Consider the following 19,055-nt stretch of genomic DNA (forward strand, 5'->3'; position numbering starts at 1 on the left):
CAAATCAGGAGTAATTTTCTATTCTGCACAGACAAGCTAGTTGAAATGTGGCAACACCAGAACAAAGTGAAACACCAGAACAGTGTCATCTAAAGATTCAGATACCAGGAGGGTGCAAGAAGAAATCACCTGTCATTATGTTTACATCTTACAGATGATTTTGAAATTCTGAAGGATCAGCGTTTTCCAACATTGCTTTTGTTTCCCCCGTAGGGAGGTCAATCAAAGCCTAGTATTCTCTTTCTCCTTCTCCTTTCCCTACCTGCTCCCCATGAACAACGCTGAGCCAGCCGATGGGTGTCATGAGTACTGTACTCAGCACCGCACAAATTCTTGCAAGCTGTCAGACAGAAGCTAACCCAGCTCACCCTTGGCCTTTCCTTCTCCTGCCATCCAGATTTGCTTCATTTTCTTATTCCCATGTAACACTGCTGAGGGACACCTTCTTGCAGCACATTTGGGTGCAAGCTGAAATTCTCCTGCTTAGCCTGGGGCCACGGCCACCATGGGCACAAGGGACCTCACAGCTGGGACAGGCATGCTAGCCCGTGTATTCCCATAAATCAGAGCTTCACTAGCCAAGCAACGCCTTCCGTGCAGACCATACCAGCCTCGGTGGTTGCAAGGGTGGAAGAGGACACACCGAGCTATTCACTGTGTAAGACGCACACACACTTGCTTTAGTTTCATGATCCCTTGCTCCTCCCTCCCAAATCATTAGCATCCAGAGTCCTTTTCTCCAAGCTCGTCTCTATTTCGGATAAGCAAACACGAGTTACCTTACAAAGGGAAATCTGGCTAATGAATCAGATAGCACATTTTCTACTTCAACGAACATTTTAATTATTGCCGAGATAACACAGCTTGAAGAGGAGAGCATCCCAGTACAGAAGAGAGCCTTGCTTTGTCTCAATACCTGATGACTAATTTCTCCCTGAATTAAATGTGAAAATCATTAAGTTTGAAAATTACCTTGCTGAAGTGTAGTGAAGCCTCAATGGACCCCTATTTGCATTTTGAAAATCCATCCCCCACATGCCCTATGGTGTACCAGGGTCTGGCAGATAACAGATTTCTCTGGGGTTGGCTTCTGTTTTCCCTTAGGGCTTTTTTTGGTGCAAAATCTAATTGCACTAGCCTCAGCAAGTAAATGCACACCTCTTTATCAAGGCTGTGCTTGGGTCCCCTTGGTTCTTTCTTTGGAAGGGGGGGAAAAAAGGATTATAATTAGGTTTGATCCAACCTTTTTGGAAGAGGCCACTCCACAGTTTCTGTTCTCTTTATATCACAAATGTTTTTTCATGCTGTATAAAATTCTTGCTTCCTGAGGATTTGCTGAACATAATGAAGGTGCTGGAGGCATAGTATTTTTTAGTAGAACAGGGAAAAAAAGAGGAAAAAAAAAATGCCACAAGGGAGAAACGGGGGTGGGGGGATTCAGATGTGGATAGATCTCAGAAGCCACCTGCTGCCTCCTTCAGTTCTTTGCTGGCCACCTACAGAATTTCCCCTTCTTGCCAGGAAAAGGAGGGAAAATGCAAAAGTGGATTTGGCAGCGCTGAGCTTGGAAAGCAATATTTAAGATATTAATGCCTGTTGTGCTTCTGGAGTTCAGTTTGTTCGAGATTAATGGATTCCTCGAGATGTAGCTTTGTGCCAATTCAAATGCAAAGACACAAAGGTCTACCACTAACTTTATCCACCAAATACTAACAATGACAGCCTGTCTTTTGGAGGAGGGAGTTAAAGAGCATGGACTTTTATTTCTGAAGTTGGCAAGGCTGGCACCAAACCATCATGCATTACCAAGGTCAAAATCCATCCTTCGTACTTAGGGAAGGACAGCAAAAATTTTGCAGAGTTATTGCAGCATCTCTGACAAGAGAGGAGGCCCTCGTGACTGCCCTGCCTGGCAGGGTTGGGCTACGAGTCCCATCACTTCATCATTGCTTTTCCCCCCTGTCCAGGTGAGAGTCTTCTGGGACAGATTCTGTCCTCCACTGCATGTCTGACTACCGTCTACTGCAACAGGGCTCTGTACCAGCCGGAGGGTATAACACAAAACCCAGTGCAAAGAGTGCAGAGGCAACGCAGGCGATGCCTGGCAGCCTCCACCATCTCCTCAGCCAGGGCCAGCTCGTTCCCTTTCATTTTCTAAGGGAAATGACAGGAAGCTCCCCATAGAAATGAATATCCTTTCATCTTGCTACTGCCACCCGTTAAGATGAATCATTTGACACCTGCTGCTGCCTTATCTGTCTCAGTTCTTGGGGTGAAGTACCTCTGGGAACAAGATTAAAAGTCAGCAATGAAGTTTAAAAATCTCTCAATAGACTAGAGTGACGTGCTTTCAGCTGCCTGGCATATGGTGCTGGGTATGAAGGGGAAATGGAAAATGTCTGATGGGGGACAGTAAAGCCCTGGGGAACACAACAGCTAACCATGGTGCTTCTTCACCGGAGCGGATCCCAGCAAACGTCACGATAAACGTTACCCTGCACCTTGTTGGCCCAAAGGTTAGCTGAACACTTTGTAGCAGCACTTTGGAGCTATAAATCTGAGGTTGAAGCCCATTTGCCAAATGGGAAAAGGAAAGGTCTTTTGGATTCAAAAAAGTCTCAAAAATCTACTTGAAGAACCCATGTGCTGTATCAGACATGGCACAGAAAGACTCACCCTCCCACGCTCAGAAGGAACAGCTCATTTAACATCCTTATCCCAATGCACCCAGTACGTTACAGAAACGACGGCAGAAAAGCGATTCTCATTGCCATGGCAAGATACACTGAGAAGAACAAGAAACCTCAGCCTCTTTTCACTGCTGAAGTACTTAAAACCCAACTCTTCAGACCATCCACATGCAGTGTTGGTCATAGGATCATCCATAGGTTGGAAGGGACCCAGGAGGATGTCCCAAAGCTCTCCAACACCCCTGCCAATCCCTCGACTTCCCACTTTTTAAGACCTCAACCACCCATGCCAAGGCATCAAGCATCTTCCTTACCTCCTGCTGTGGGGCCAGCTGTGGGTGACAGGCCACGGGCTTGACAAGCAAACACACTTATGTACACCAAGTAGCTTTGATTTGTCACTAAACATCAGGGAGTACCAGGGATAATTGGCAACCTCATTACATGAGGTTTAACTACTCTCCAGAAACGACAAACTATAATCATCACGTTGGTGCTTGAAATGAATTGTTTGGAACATTACAATCACCAAGGCCCCTTTTTCCAGTTGGAGCACCCTACAGAGACATGTTTTCAATTTGCAGTAAAGATGAGGAACACAGAAAGCAAAGTAATAAATTAGAGGGAGGTTTACAGCCCAGTCCACCTAGGACAGTGCGGTGAGGGAAAGGCGAAATGTAGCATTGAGCCAAAATACTACCTTCTAATAGCAACGTAGGCAGCAAGCCTCAGATCTGAATAGAAAACAAAAGGCAAAATCTCCACCTGGCTTGAGGAATAAGGAATGAAGAAAACAGAGCAGGCAGCAAGAAGAAAATACCTCCTGGAAAGAGGCAGCTCCCGTAAAAGAGAAGATGGAGTAGTAAGGCAAGAGGCACTGCAGATATCTCAGGTGAGTTTAATATGCTGAAGTCCATGTGGCCTTGGCAAAATTAGTATCACAAAGGATATGAAGAAAAAGGATGACACCTATGTCAAAGAGGCTTCTTGACAGAAACAAGCTTGAAGCAAATGTTCTCATGCATGGAAAGCAGGTCCTTCTAGTCTATCATCTTGCCTCCAGCAACCACCTTTGCTTGACTTCAGAGGGGGACATAAACCTCCCTCACAGGGAGGCACAGTATCTTTTTGGAGACAGACACGCTCTGCCTGACCTCAGCTGCTGCTCAGCTTCTGCCCTGAAGCGTGCAGGCTGAAGGCTTTTCTGAATTAATCAAAGCTTCTGATAACAAGGATGCTGGCTTTGAAACAGCCAAGAAGAACCTGCCAACAAAGCCTGCACCCTCATGAAATCCAAGTCAAAGGGAACTCAGAGACTGATGTGACCTGATGTGGGGCCTTACCTAACATTAGGACTTCTCAGCAAGCCCTTTAGGTGTTGGTAGGGAGCCAAGACCCAAATCCAAAAAGGCACTGAGGTCTTGGTAGCTGTCTAGATCTGGGCCAAAGACTCACTGCTCTGGCTGTGAATGATAGTACAGATGGAGCTCCCTCCAAAAGGCTGTCACTATCACTCGTTAGAGTCATGAGTTTAAAACTACTCTTGTTGGCCATTAATCCTGCCTCAATCGTATGAACTCCCACTGAGGACTACACGCTCTCCATGGCCCAGGACCCCCCTGCACAGCTGGGAGCTTCTGGCCCAGCGCTACGTGTCTGCTCCCAGAGAGCGCTTTTGGGGAGAGAAATCCAGGATTCAGAGCAGCTCCCTCTCTAGGTATTCAACAGATTGGTACACAGAGCAGGAAGGAACTGAACAGAAGACAAGACAGCTGTCAGCTGTACATCCCAACTCTCCTACGCTCTTGGAAATGAAGCTGGACAGAAACCAAAATGTTTCCAAATCTAGGGAATTTGCAGTTTTGAAATTCATTTAATTCCACAGTGAGTTTTCTTTTAATTCCTTGTGAATGAGCTTCTCTCTCCAAAACTGAAAGATTCCATATCAATTTCAATCCTTTTAAGTTTTAATCTCTCTCGCTAGACAGACAGGCAGAATGTAATGAATTTCTGGTTTAAATCATTGCAAAACAAAATGCATTTAGAGCAGAACGTTTCAGGGGTGTTAAAGATAAAGCCAAGGAAGCATTTTGAAACCAAATTTCATCAGAACTGACCGCTCAATTCAGTAGAAGTGACATTTCCATATGAATAAAAAAAAAATTATTTTAACAAAATATTTCCAAGCACGTCCTGGAGCAGGTGGTGGGTTAGAGGCAGGGAGTTAACACCGAGGGAGAGGGCAGATGCCGGACAGACACGAGCAGAGGGCACAGGTGCCTTGACACAGCCGAGCATCGTCTCTGGCCCCAAATAGCAGAGAGGTCCCTGAGGCAGACCAGAGGTAGGAAAGCAAAGCTGTGCCCCCAGGACAGCAAGGACTGCCGCAGCCCACGCCTGAAGTGCTTTCACAGACCATACGGAGAGCGCAGGACTGGAACAACCCTGCCAGGTTGCCAGCCGAGAGCAAAGAGCAATGGCAGCATTTATCTATCCTCTCCCTGCTATTAATCCTTCGCTTCCCTGTGCTCCCAAATGGATTTGCGTTGCTTAACTGAAATACTAATCAGGTAAAGCGGTACAGCATTCATATGCCAGCTTAGCAACGGTAAGCACCTCCAAGGACTATCCCAAAGCTTTCTTGCCTGAGCCGCCGTGCCCCTGTGCAGAGCTGCCACGGCAGCCACCTGCCGCCTCTGCTGCTTTTGATTGCCTCTTCACCTTGTGCCGTTCAAAGGCATGGTTTTCGTTTCAAGTTTGAAGCTCCTCTTAAGGATGCTTCTTTTCCTGGCACGAAAATACCCCATAGGAAGAGATGCTGTGGCTTCCCAAAAGCTGGGCCCTCCCTGCTGTTTAGACCTTGATAGAGATGTAAAAGACTTTCGACACTTTGAGCAGGTTGCTTTTATATTAGTCCTAGCTCTTCTGCGTGCTAAGGCTAGAGAAAGCCAAGGAATCTCACCCAGCCCTCCATCTCACTGTCTTTCAGCAGATCTTGTAGTGTCTCGAGCATCCTCCCACGTGCCAGCCATGCCATGTCGCTAGCTGACAGCCGTGACCCTGCTGGGAGCACGTCTCCAACTGACGCTGCCCCGCTTCCTCTCCTGACATGTCCGCTCACTTGCGGCAGTCACCGCAAGGCTTGAAAAAAATAAAATAAAAAATAATCAAACCCCTTCAATAGCCAAAAAGGAGACTCACTTCAGCCTCTAAGGATGCGCTGTTGATACACAGTGTGTTTGCACAATCAGTCCAGAGGAGCAACTCTTCCTCCCCACCCATGCACAAGAGATGGACAATCCACACCTCCATGCAGACATGGACTTGCAGCCGGCACGCACCTGCCCAGGACCGAGCTGCAGACAACACTTGCTAAAAAGGAGTCAGACTTACGGCCACACAAACCCCGATGAGCATTTCCACCCCCAACCCCACGTACGAGTACGTCCTCCGCTGTTCAGCTTCACAAACACATGAAACCCCAAAGCCCATAACAGGACAGAAGACATGACTATGCAAGCACATATATATTTCTAACCTCTGTATATAATTACCGGTCCTTTTTATCCTAGGAAAAAGACTAAACAGTCTAACTTTCCCCAAAGGAAACTTTATACAATCAACAAGGATACGAGGTCCTGCCACATAGGAATGCATATATATTGTTCAGCTGCTGGCAAAATAATGTATATACACAGCAAGATTCAACCCACCACCTTAAACACTGCTCATCAGAAATGAGTGAGGCACGTTTGCCTTCCCATGTGGTACGTGTCTGAACATCTCCTCCAGGTGGGCACTTTAGCAAACACGACTCTTGACCACGTTCCAATGTGACAACAGTGGCGAGGGACTTGAAAGGAGATGTCAGCTACCAACACTGTGTCATCTGTGACAGCCTCAAAGGCATAACTAAAAAGGTCATTCCCTGCCTTATTTGATGTGATGTAAATTGTATTTCAAAGTCCATCTACAAAGAGGCTTCTGGAATACCGACTGATCCGAAATGGGGTTACCTGCAATGAGAAGGCTAACGTGGAAGACTGTGGTGCCTCCTGATGAATCAATACTTTTGAAGCATACGGATGTGGCAGTTTAATTTCTCTACTTCAATGAGCAATAGATGCTCTAGGAACGCCCCCACGGCCTCCCTGTGTGCAAGAAACTCAGCTTGCTCAGCACCATCCTCGGGCAGAACTGCTGCCCCTCCACGCAGCAGGGACATGCCATGTTCTTTCATTTTTCTATATGAAAACCTGCAAAAATTTCCAGTGCCCATTCCAAAAACTCAGTGGCCAGAAGCAGATGCTCTAATGAGTCCATGACAAAAGCCACAGAATTATCCAGATGGACATACTATGGGAAAAGCCCATTCCTCAAACTCGAGAAAATCCTTGCAACAAGGATGAAAGGATGAAGAAATTAATTTTACTGACAAATTTTCAAACAATTTATCCCTTTACTTTTCTTTTGAATTTTCTCATCAAGTCAAAATTTCACATCTTTGACCTTCCCTTAATGAACAACCACATCAACTACTCAAGGCATTTTTGTATTTAAGAAACACTTTTTTCCCCAAAGTCTCTTTTTCCTTCCCACTCGCAGCTCATTCAATTCCCAATTAAGGTCACTGCACAAGCAGTAAGTGATTTTGTCCTCATTTATCAAAACGCATTAGGCAGTAATGAAACCCGCTCTGCCACAGTGACAGAGAGTGAGAAGCAACCACCAGTACTACAGAATCACCCTCTGAGATGAAGGATTTTCCAGTGCAGCCTATAGAAAGGATATCTGACCGCACTCTCCCACAAAACGCTGGATCCTTAGCTGACCTTAATTAGTGCCACTTCCATCACTGCAGGACACAACGTGGGGTTTTCTACTCTAATTTGCTACAAGCCATGCTCTGCCCTGCCACTTTGCTCCTATTCTAGGCTGGTATCTACCTCTTTTCCCATCCCAGTTTAAGAGCTGCAGTGATGCCCAGCACTCATTGCTTTGTATCTGGGATTGCACTAAGCTGCAGCTGAGATGCCAGGAGCTCCCAATTTCTTTTAACTGCCCTTGCTGGCTTGCTCTCCATTTCGGAAGGCAGAGAGGAGCAGGACAGTAGACTGGAGAGAAGTTCACAAATTGCTTTGGCAACTGTGTTCCTCTTCATTTTTTTTATCAACTCTACAGGACTATCATGCATTTCTGAAGCTTTGTAGTTTATAAAAACCCAAACCTTTCAAGTGGAACAAAGACTCTCTTCAAAATGAGGACAATGCCAGAGATAATTAGAAGCTAGGGATTGAAATTTCAGGATACTGAGTTTTTGGGGGGATTTTTTTGGGGGTGGAGGTAGATAACCCAAATCACAGACCAATTATAAATCCAACCAGCTGTTAACCTGTTGCTGACTCTCACAGAAAACATGACAAGAGCCAGCGTCTCACCTCGCAGCTGCTGGAAGCAGGTTGTGCTGCTCTCCCCGTCCAGCGCGTGCCGCAGGACCCCGTTGCTCGGCTTAGGTCTCTCGTAGTCCCTCTCGGGAAGCATGGCCTGCTCGCTCTCCCCGGCGTGCTCCGGCCGCGGGGGCAAGGACTGCGGGAACCCGAACATCGGCAGGGACGAGAAGAAGAGTAAGGCACCACACAGCAGGAAGCCTCCCCACCATGCACCGATCCACCGAGGGTCGTCCGGGGTTATGTCCAGCTTACCTGCGAGGGCACACACACACACGTCAGTGACTCGGCCGCAGGGAGGGGAAGACGACAGTGGTAATGACCCTGTAGGCTGGAAGATGGTTGTTGGGGGCTTTGTTGGCTGGTGAGGGGCTCGCAGACACAAGGAGGGGACTCACAGTGCATCCCACACCCATACTGTGGGAGCCACCAGTGCATAATGACCTCCGTGTCCAAGAGGTCCTTAGGACAAGCAACCCATCACCTTGCCTATCTAGATGGTACATCCAGCTTCTGCAACACCCTGTCATCAGAGCTCCTCTCCAGTGTCTCTGGCTCTGCCAGCTCTAGGAAGCTGCCATGTCCCCTCTGCTGGCACCGAGGTTTTGGACATCACTGTCCCACAGCTGACACACCTACTGGCACAAAGACCTGCATGGAGAAGCAGCAGCACAGACAAGGACATTGCATCTCCATCCCGGCTTACCCTTTTTTTCCAGGAGGTTAATGCTCTCCCTGCTTTGAATTCAGAGCCCTTTTCAGCAAAGGAGAGATGGTCATTTGGGCTTTATGGGCACCTGTGACTGTGTGGAGGATGAAACAGTCCTAAATATTGGAAAAGAAACCCACCCACTGCATCAAATGGGCTCAGAAAGGTAGAGAAATCATCAGAAGATGAAGAAAAACAAAGTAAAAGGCAAGAGTGTCCTGTAGGCCATCACTCAGTGGAGATAAGGAAAAAGAAGGCTCTGGAGTCAGTTTGGGGGAATAAAAATAAGCAGCAGGAGAGACAAAACTGTGTTCCTCGCTGCCACAGCCGCTCAGCAAGCCGGCGGAGGGTGCCCAGCACTGGAGACGACTCCCGGGAGAGACCCGGGTCTGCGTGGCTGGAATAACAAGCTCCTTTGTTCATGATGTCTGTCTGGTTACCGACACTCTGAAAAATCTGTCTCAAGTGAGGCAATCAAGTTGTCTCTCAAGCAGAGACGGAAGGAAACTCTTTTCTCCTTCGGGAAAAACACATGTAGTTCTCAAATATATATAAAGTTTGAAAAATAGTGTTTTGGAGGGATTGGATTCTTCTGCTGTTATCTCCTCCTGCCTGAAGTGCATTTTTTTCAGGTTCTTGGGACAGTCATGTGAAAAGCCACGTAAACCAAGGACTTCTTCATATCCCCTTCCTAAAATAGGTCCTGTACGAGGGCAGCGCAGCAGTGTGCCCTGGCATCCCACATCTCCTGCCCGAAACGGGGAGCAGGACACGGCTCAACCCTCTGGAGCTCGGTCTTCTCGTGCTGCCCTGAGTTGCAAGGCAGAGCCAGCTGCAATGTGGAAACTCTTTCCCATACAAAAACAGACGGAGGCCATGCGTGCCCCAGACTTCACATGACAGCGACGGACCATGGCCAAAGCCAGCTAGACTTGCAGCTGAAAAGCGCTAGACCCTCGCTATGACCCTCTGAGCCACAGTCCCTTTAGGCTTCTCCGTGATAACACTTCACCGCTCTCCTCTGTGGCTCCGTATTTGTCTGGGGCTTTTTGAGCTGTAAATACAGAGCAATGTCTTATGTTGAAAATGGCCAGATCACATCAAATTAACTTTTCAGCTAGGCCAGTATCTTGCCTCCGATGATAACCACCTGCAGATGCCCAGAAAGTCCACAAGAATAAAGTCAACATATACCTGATATTATTCTTGTGATTTGTGGCTCAGGGACTAAGCTAGATTTGGTGTCATGTTCATTTTTTCTTCTATAAACTCATCCAATTGTTTTTGAATCCATTCGCAGACTTTTAACACCCTACAGTGAGGAGTCCCACAGCTTCGCCTACTGGGAGAAGAAATATCTCCTTCTGCACATTCATATTTTGGAGTAAATTATACTTAATGGTCAAATATGTAAGAGGGTTCAAACAAGCTCCTCCACCTACAGGACCAAGCGAGTCTTTGGCATATCTTTGCTAAAGCCAAGGAATGAAAAGGGACCATGTGGTGTTTGATCAAGCCGCAGCTAAAAGTCTCAGCCATGAAAAAAGATACTTCTTTCCTGCTCGTTTGATATTATTTAGGTTTCTTCAGCTGCCATGTGCATGCAAGACCAAGAAAAGGCAACAGCACTTTTCCAGATTTGCATGATTCTGTTCCAAGTCCTGCGAGATTCAACTCCATCCAAACACATCCTGAGAAGATGTATTTGCAACATCATAGAACTGGAATGCACCCTCAAAGGGGACAATACCCCTGCGGCAGGATAAGAGCCTGTGCGATCAGACAGAGCTGAGAACTGTAGAAAAAGCATCTAAACAACTGAGGGAAAAGAATGAAGCATCAGGTTTGCAGTCTATAGCCAAGGGGCTTGGGGAGCAGTGGAGAACAGCCTGTCACACATTGCCCTCTAATGGCAAAGAGCACGTAGTGCAGGTAGCAATAAAAGCAGAATTTGCAGATTTTTCTTCCTAATGAACAAAAAGCCAATTTGCAAATAATCTGCTTTAAGCCAAGTGCAGAGTCAAGGTGAGCAATAATTAGCACTGCTTTGGGAAAAAGCAATAATGTGTGGGACTGAACCTGTCCATCCAAACAGGGTCATTTGCAGAAGGCGCTGGGCATAGGTCTTACTGGTGTGCCTCCATCAGAGAGCCTGCACGGTCCTCCCAGGCCCTGGGGATGGCAGCTCTCCAGATTTCACCCTGTGCTCTGGACACAGCTCCCCTGGCAAGGCTATGTCCATGGCTAGCCAGCGTGCCCTGCCACAGTGATATTTTAAGGTGTCCTCTAAGAACTGGGCTGAAACTCATCTCGCCATAGAAAAGGCCATGGAAGGGAACAAATTTTAGCTACTACAAATCTGTTACATACAGGGATAGAGTTGAAAACTGTTGAATTCCAGTCATAAAACCCCTCTAAAAGTGACACCCATACATGCAAGAGGCACTCAAGGTAGAATGAGAAGCAGTTTCCTGCTTGCAAGCATCAACATTTTTGTTCTGCTGATACAACATTGGCGTATTTGATTTGAAACCAAACCCAGTTCTCCTTACTTGTGTCAATGAAGACAGCATCCACATAGATTTTGGTACAGAAGGAGCCCAAGATAAATCCACAGGCTGGTCCAAATACCAGCATCGTAAACAGGATCCCTACAAGGAGAGACAAAAGAGAAAATTAGTACTAGGCTCAGGTTATCCATTGCAAGTTGTTCTGCTTGTCTTCTGCAAGATGCTATTGCCCTACTGATGCCAGAAAGATAGGGATATGTCTCTGTGTGGAATGCTTCAAGGCAAGAGAGTACTCTAAATACTTTTTGCTTTTCCATATCTCTTCAGGAAAAAAGAATAGATGGAGCTGTGATAATGCTGAAGGATTTCTATTGAGCTGGGAAGACAGTGTGGACGTATACCGTGTTTTGGTTGGCTGGCTGCTCTAAAAGATGTCTTACTCAAAAGCACAAGGTAAAGCAGACCTGCCTTCTCCCCACAGGGAAGTCTTTACCTTTGCCACCTCCAGCTAAATTCCTGGTAGACAGGGATATTTTCAGAATTTAGGGCCAGCAAATCTATGAAATGCAGTGTTGTCACAGACTGCTGGACAAAGTCCCTTTACAGAAGTAGGAGCACTCTTCCAAATCTGTGAAGCCCTTCTCCCCATCATACCCACATGACAAATATTCCCCAAGGCGCATGGTTCTTCCAACCTCTCACAACTGCTCGCTCCGCCTGCAAAACAGGCATGAAATTGCCAGTGTAATGCCTGGCAAAGAGCTATTATGAGTAAATTACTTATTTGCTTCAATACAATATTTAGAAGCATGTATTCTAACTCCCATTTTGGCCCCGAAACAGGAACGCTACAGGCACACCGCCAACTCTCAATTATCCAGGGCAGAGAGGCAGGAGGACACAAGGATAATCCAGAAAAAGCAGCAGCAAAGATAACACAAAACATTTGTAAATTAGACAATAGGAACATCTTTGGTACCTTCACATTTAGGATAGAAAAACAACAAAAAGTCCCCAAGGGCCCTTGTAAATGGCTTTCTGAAGGAAGCAGGGGCAAGTCTGAGCAGCATGGAGCAGAGAAAGCATCGTCTTGTTCATTCTGGAGCAATTGCTCATGGACCCGTATGCCCGGTGAGGGAGGGAGGCAGCTCTTTGGGACCCTCGGCCAGCGATGTGCCAGCCTGTGCTGGAACTAGTCTTGGTGTTGCTGCACTTCAGAAATGTCCCATGAAGGAACTTATTCATATCCGAGTGCCTTGCTCTCTCTCCTTCAGCAGCAGGGTACATCCCACATCTCTCTCCAAATCTCTGGGGGTGCTGCTGGCGTCTTGGTGCATTCATAATGCGCTTCATCGCAGCTATCTCAGCCCTCAAGTTCCTTAACTGGAAACTTTTAATTCCCAAGTTGTCTCTCTGTGCATTTCTCAGGAGTTGGAGAAATGATCAGAGCTGCAAAATACTCCCAGGAGTCCACCAGCACTACGCGAGGCAGACCGCACCTGCCGATGACAGCTTAGCCAAGCAGAATAAGCTGCTACAGTCAGAAGTAACTTCACCTTCATTTTTAAAATGCAGAGCGCAAACTAATTCCTCCAGGCTTGTGGCACCGAGACTTAGCTGGATTAATAACTAGGTACAAAGCTGGCATCTCCAGCCAGCCATTCACGCAGAAAGCCAGCGCGTTAATGCTTTCACGGCTATCACCTACAGAAGCAAGAGGGAGAAACAAAGGTGGTGGGAGGAAAAAAAAGCATCAGGTCATATGAGCCGCAGTAACGAGTCACTGCTGTCAGGACAGTGGCAGAAGCTGCCATCCCTGGCCCTGTCTCAGCTAAACTTAAAGCTGCAGCAACAGCACCATGTCGCAGCCCATGCTGCCAGCTTAAATTAGTCCCCAGGGTCTCTGCCCATGATGTCCACACCAGCAGTGGAGCAAGTCATCTGCCCTCCTGCAGTCACCTTGTCCCCAGGCGTTGGGATTGTGTTCCACGATCCAACAGTAAATTGGGGAATTTGTGCTCCTCAATCAACAGAGCTGCTTAGGAAGCCTGTGGCTTGCTCCCCCAGGGATCTATAAAGCCTCACGTGGAAGATCCCAGTCCCTGGTTACCTGCAGAAGCACTTCGTGGGATGTGAAATGAGGGAAGAGACGGGTTGGGAGAACAGGGAAAAGGGATTTCTTTTCCCAGCACACGCAGCCCCATCTCCCTCCTTCCCAGCCCCAAGGCCTGCCCCACTTGGGACTATAAAACGTCCAGTGGCATTTTATAAAATATCCACATCGCATTTTTTTTGGTCACTAGGTGGCATTAGTGTTTGTCAGTCATCCCACCAGTGCCCTGCGGAGCAGGCTGGGTGACGTGCAGCCCACCTCGGCTCCCCAAACACGATCACGATCGTGATCCTGGGGGTCCCACAGCCCCCGGGAGGATCGCGGCAGGGTGCTGTCTTCACCCACGTGTCTGCCATACGCGCAATCAGGCTGCGCCCTTTGGCTGTTCGCATGCAGGAAATCACAGGTTTTAGAACAAACTGTTCTAAAACTGTTAAGTTTTTAGTCAGAGAGTTTAAACAGACAGCATCTAGCAGAGGGCCATGGCTATTACTCTGATGAACAAGCTGGCAGTCAAAGAGCAGGTTAATCTCTGACGACCGAACATCAATTATGAATTTCTGTGTAATTATGGTCAAGCATGTAAGGACACACTGGGCCTCATATCAGTTGGAGCAGTGCCTGGGGCAGTGACAAACAGCCCACGTTTTGGATGAGGAGCCCTTGGATTTTAGCAGGACTCTGGACATTGCTCTGCTCTTACTTCCCTACCCTAGAAGGAGCAAGGGGAAGGAAGGAAAACCCAGGCAGATCTGAGCACCCCCTTTTTCCCAGTCCCAGATCCTCAGCCCAGGCCCTGGCACCCAGCGAAACCTGCTCCTCCAGAGCTGCCTGAGGCTTCCCATCCGCAGGGGTGACCCCCCCGCGGGAAGGTTGCTGCGGGCACCAAAGCACCCCGGGCTGTGACAGGTTCCCACAGGCACGGAGGAGCCAAGGGGGCTGCTGGGCCGCTGTGCCAGTGCCCTGACGGGACCCGTGTCTGCCTGGCCAACAGACCACTGACGCAGGGCACCCACAGGAGAGGGCAGCTCTGCAGCTCTGGGCACCGCAGGGCTGGTTTAAGACCCTGAGGACAGGATGAATCAGGCATGACCTGCTCTCCACAGGCAGCAGATACTTGTTTTCCCTTTTTTTTTTTTAAAAAAGCTATTGCTGATTGATGATTTTCTGTAAGCGTTTAACAGCTCTGGAGAACTGGGAACACACCAAAATTGTCATTTGGCACCGATGCAGGCTCACACGGCTAAGCAGGCAGAAGGACAAGGACCAGTTCTAACCCTCCAGGCAACAACTTGGGTTGAAGAGGGGCAGAGTTTGTCCCGTGATGATCTCCAAACTACAGGCAGGGTGGTCAGACCGTGTGTATACAGGCAAAACCACAGAACTGAAGTGTGTTTCACGGAGCAAAGGGTAAGACAAAGAACGTAGAAAAAGATCATCCTTCACCAAAAAAAAACAGGGAATATTTTTCCCTTTTTCCAAAGCAGAAGAGAGCACGGACCTTTGGCTAGTGATCCACCAGCAGCAGGAAGATGCTTGCAGAGGCAGTTAGCTCAAACGAAAAGCAAACGTCAAGAAAGCTGCGGCCAGTGCAGGTACACGCACCGGCACCTGCGACACGGTGAATGCCGCCCCTCCTCACGCTATTTGCATCGCGTGGCAAGCTACCACTTCAGAAATAAGCCGTGTCCTCAGCTATTAAAACACCACATTTCATATCCTGGTGGCTGCAAGCTGGAAGGCATTATTTGCTCTGCAATGTCCTCACTAGAGGGCAATGTGGGATAGAGCATCCACTGAAAAGGGAAACAGGTATCTAAGATGTTACAATAAGATATTAAATTATTATTCACCTCTAGGCTAGCTTAAGAAACCCTCATGTTAATTGTGTTTTTACTTTTTCTATAATTTGTCCTAAAATCAAGAAAACAACTGGCTCACCCCAGGCCTTTTTTGTTATTTTTTTTCAAGACTCCAACAAAATCCTACCATTGCAGTAATAGTATTTTACACTTTATCTCACAAATCAAGAAGGTTTTGGAAAAACCCAAGGCATGGACTGTCATGATGGATAGTCTACGGCCTGTACAGAGCCTGGCCATGCTCATGGATCAACAGAGCATGCTACTGGGCACAAGAATTAGGCTATTATGCGACTGGGATAGCACCAGTGGTTGAACATTTATGTGGAATTGAGGGCACAAGGGGAAATTAGCCAAGTTAGAATTAGCTTAAGACATCTTTCCTCTTTTGAGAAATTCTGCACGATGACTAGTCACCCCTGTTATTAGGAAAACACTTTCCACATCATCCACCGAGTCATACAACCATGAAGCTGCTGCTTAGTAGAGAAGGAAGTCTAGCAAAACCCCTTTTCCCTGTCCTGGGATTGCTGTTAAGGGTAAAGATGTGCTAAACTTGTGGCTAGCTCTAACACCACTTGCTAGGTCTTTTCCCATGTTTCCCTCTAACTTTTAGATCAGCCGGATTTGATGGAGCCAGAGGGCACTAATACCAGGAGCAAACAGATCAAAGGTCTAATCCTGGCTCCATCAGTCTCTTGCAAAACTCCCACTGATGGCAACAAAACTGGCGATCAGTAGAGGATACTGCAGCCTCTTCCCTTTCATTCTCAGCTTAGAATTTCTATCACTCAGAGCAGCACATTAATAAATATCCTCCTCGAAGATACTGCCCTGGAAACAAATGCTTCTTGCTCTGCAGGGCTGTCTGCACCTCTTCAAAGGGGTCTGTGCTTGATCCTACATCCAATGTTTCGAGGAGAAGCGGGCATGTCCCCAGCGTAGTTAGCCCTACACAGACCAGTGGAAACTAGGATGAAAAAGGTTTCTCCTTTGTGCAATTCGGTGGTATTTTTATTTTTAATCTTAGAATTATTTTTTTAATTCTTACCAAATTATGGCAATTCTTAGAAATACTCAAGAGATGCAAATTAAAACCCAAAATGACCCTGCTTTGGCTCAATTCAAACATTTTGTTCGATAACTCAAAAATACTTCATTTCAGTTTGGGCCCTTTTAAAGCACAATTACATTTTACTTTGAAAACAGCTAATTATTTTCAGCTTTCCTGCTCTGTCCCCTTCACCAGTCTCCTAAAAGGCAGGAAAAAAAAAAGAAGCAAGCCAGGCTGGACTGAGAAATCAGAAATATTTTCCTCCTCATCTTTTCAAATGGAACAATTTTCCAAATCCTACTTTGTTCTGTCAACTAACAGACATTTTCCACGGGCTGAGGAAAGGATTGGGACAGACGAGAGTATTAGATCTGACATTTTGTGATGAGATTTTATCACTAGTAAGGCCCAAGGACTTAATGCAGTTTTCCATTAGAGCAAAGGGAAGGAGCAGCAGCAGGTACCACTCACTACATCTGCGGAGAGACTGTGGCACAGAGATGCTCAGTCAGTCATGCAAAGTGCACAAGAACCAAGTTGCAAAGACAGGGATAAAAGATGTCAGTATTTCAGTAGTAAAGAGCTGTCCCTTGGTGATCCAAGTTGCTTTCCAGCAGCAACAGGATCCTGAAACACGAGCAAACTTCTGTTGTTCGCAGCACGAAATGGGTGAAGCATCAACTCGATTTCTGTAATGAATTAACTAGGGACAGTAACTTCCAAGAGAAATCCTCCTGGCTGGAAATAAGAAATTGAGGGAGACACAGCAAGGCTTGCCAGCCTCACCAAGGCACAGTGAGGAGGCATCTCAGGTACAGTTCACCGGGGAATCAGCACACTGTCACGGGCTGAGACAAAAAAAATACGGGCAGCTAAAGAACACCAAGTCCCTTCTCTTCAAAGCCTCAGCCCCACCAGGGGATGAGGACCCAAGGAAATTTATTTTGGAGAGCTACCAACAGGCGCCAGGTGAAGGTGAGCTGGGTAGGTGAGACAGGGGGAGGAAAAGCAGCATCTTCCATGGCGGGACAGCACGCAGGGCTATCAGAGCAGGAGCCGTTCCTCCTACTGAAGCCACACACGTTTCTCATCACACCCCCATTTCTACTTCCCAATCCCCTTCCGATACGGTGTTTCCTATGTCCGCTCTCTTCTACCTACAGTCTTCGTTTCTTTACATGAAACCCTGAAGCACAACCGTCAGGAGTTTGGGTTTTGTTTTGCTTTATAAAAAAACAAATGCACTTTGTAAGGGGATTTAGTGAATAGCAGTAGGAATGTCAGAAATACCCTATAATGTGGAGAAATGAGAAAATTAAAAAGTCATGTTAAGCTGTCATCTTGTCCTACCTCACATTCCTCCTACGTCCTGATGTGAAGCATTACCAGCATCTGCCATTTATTTTGCCCAGTGGTAGACTATGCAATAACGTATAACAGCAGGATACGTATTTCCAACTTACTTCTCACAATGTTTAGATACAAGTTAAGGCCTGCTTCAGGAACATACCTGAATCAAGCTCTTTGGCTTCAAAGGAACTGGCCCAGGAACACCAGAGAAGGTGCTAAACCAAGACTTTATCCCCAAAGACGTTGAAGGCTTTTGTCCTTGCCTGCTTTGATATCAAACTGATCAAATCAAATCTCCCAGCCAAGAGTGACTTCCAGGTTACCAGCACAGCAACCTTCTTCGTGCCTTTGCTCTGTGCATTGGGTGCCACACGTCTAACATTCAACTTAAAGCCCAGTTTTTGGAGATAACACGATTCGGCGAGCATCTCAGCTTGGTACCCAAGAATCCACCTAGCACGGTGGACCCATCTTGCAGCTCCACACAGGCATCCTGCTGCCAGGACTGAACTGCTATTGGTATCTGCGCTAGCCACTTTAAAGCCTACCTTGAGCACACCTCCCTGAGCTCCAGTCACCAGTGCAAGCACACCCTGAGCCAAGGGTTACCAACCTTCCTGACCTTACCAAGCGGCAGGCTGAGATGTGATTGAGAAGCACTCACTTTGGAGAGCTGGGAGAGAGGAAAAAGGATGGAACGTTACACTGAGAAACACCAACGCTGCCGCCGTGTTCCCAGCTGCAGGACGGAGCTGGGTATGGAGCGGAATTACAGCCCCCGTGGCTCCTGCCCACTTACTTCTTCCCAAAGCCCCCCTGTCAAAACAGCCCTGCGGCCAGTCCCAAGAGCCAGCATTAGCAAGAGAAGTCATGCTCCAACTGCTCCCAAAGTGAGGATTTATTTGATGCTGAGAGGAAGGAGATTTGTTCGTGATGCACTTTGGAAAAGTTCAGATAGATACAAAGCCCCTGTGCAAAGCCAATAAAGTCTCTGCCAACAAAGCCCTGGAAAGCACTATGAGAACTGCCTCCAGGGACCTGCAGGTTTGAGTTTGCTTGAGTCATCCAGACACTTCTGAAAAATACTGCTTACTATTTCCACAGCAACTTGGGTCACCCTTCTAGGAAGGTGCTCTAGTCCGTTCCTGCACAGTTTGTAGGCAGTTGAACTAGATGTGCTTGAGCACTAGGGAGTTAAATAACCTCTACAACATACCTTGAAACTCTGGCAAAGCAGCGACACTTCCAAAATGATCCATAAAGCCAGGGCCCAGATGCCCAAAGCATCTTCACTGCTCTTAGCTGTGAAGCAGTTGAATA

The 19,055-nt window shown here is 47.2% G+C and overlaps 2 protein-coding genes across 2 annotated transcripts in view; both read right to left on the reverse strand.

The window, feature by feature from the left end:
• CHD2 (chromodomain helicase DNA binding protein 2) overlaps positions 1-19,055 on the reverse strand; it is a 309,839-nt gene that overhangs the window by 271,748 nt on the left and 19,036 nt on the right. The window lies entirely within an intron of this gene.
• The window catches only part of SLCO3A1 (solute carrier organic anion transporter family member 3A1), a 151,951-nt gene that overhangs the window by 27,172 nt on the left and 105,724 nt on the right, over positions 1-19,055 (reverse strand). Inside the window, exons 3-4 of the mRNA XM_075159878.1 lie at positions 11,399-11,497; positions 8,129-8,392 (exon numbers count right to left, since the gene is read on the reverse strand). Of these exons, the coding sequence (XP_075015979.1) occupies positions 8,129-8,392; positions 11,399-11,497 (363 nt within the window). The remainder of the gene's footprint in view (positions 1-8,128; positions 8,393-11,398; positions 11,498-19,055) is intronic.

The sequence above is a fragment of the Calonectris borealis genome, chromosome 11, assembly GCF_964195595.1.
Source record: "Calonectris borealis chromosome 11, bCalBor7.hap1.2, whole genome shotgun sequence".
NCBI lineage: Eukaryota > Metazoa > Chordata > Aves > Procellariiformes > Procellariidae > Calonectris > Calonectris borealis.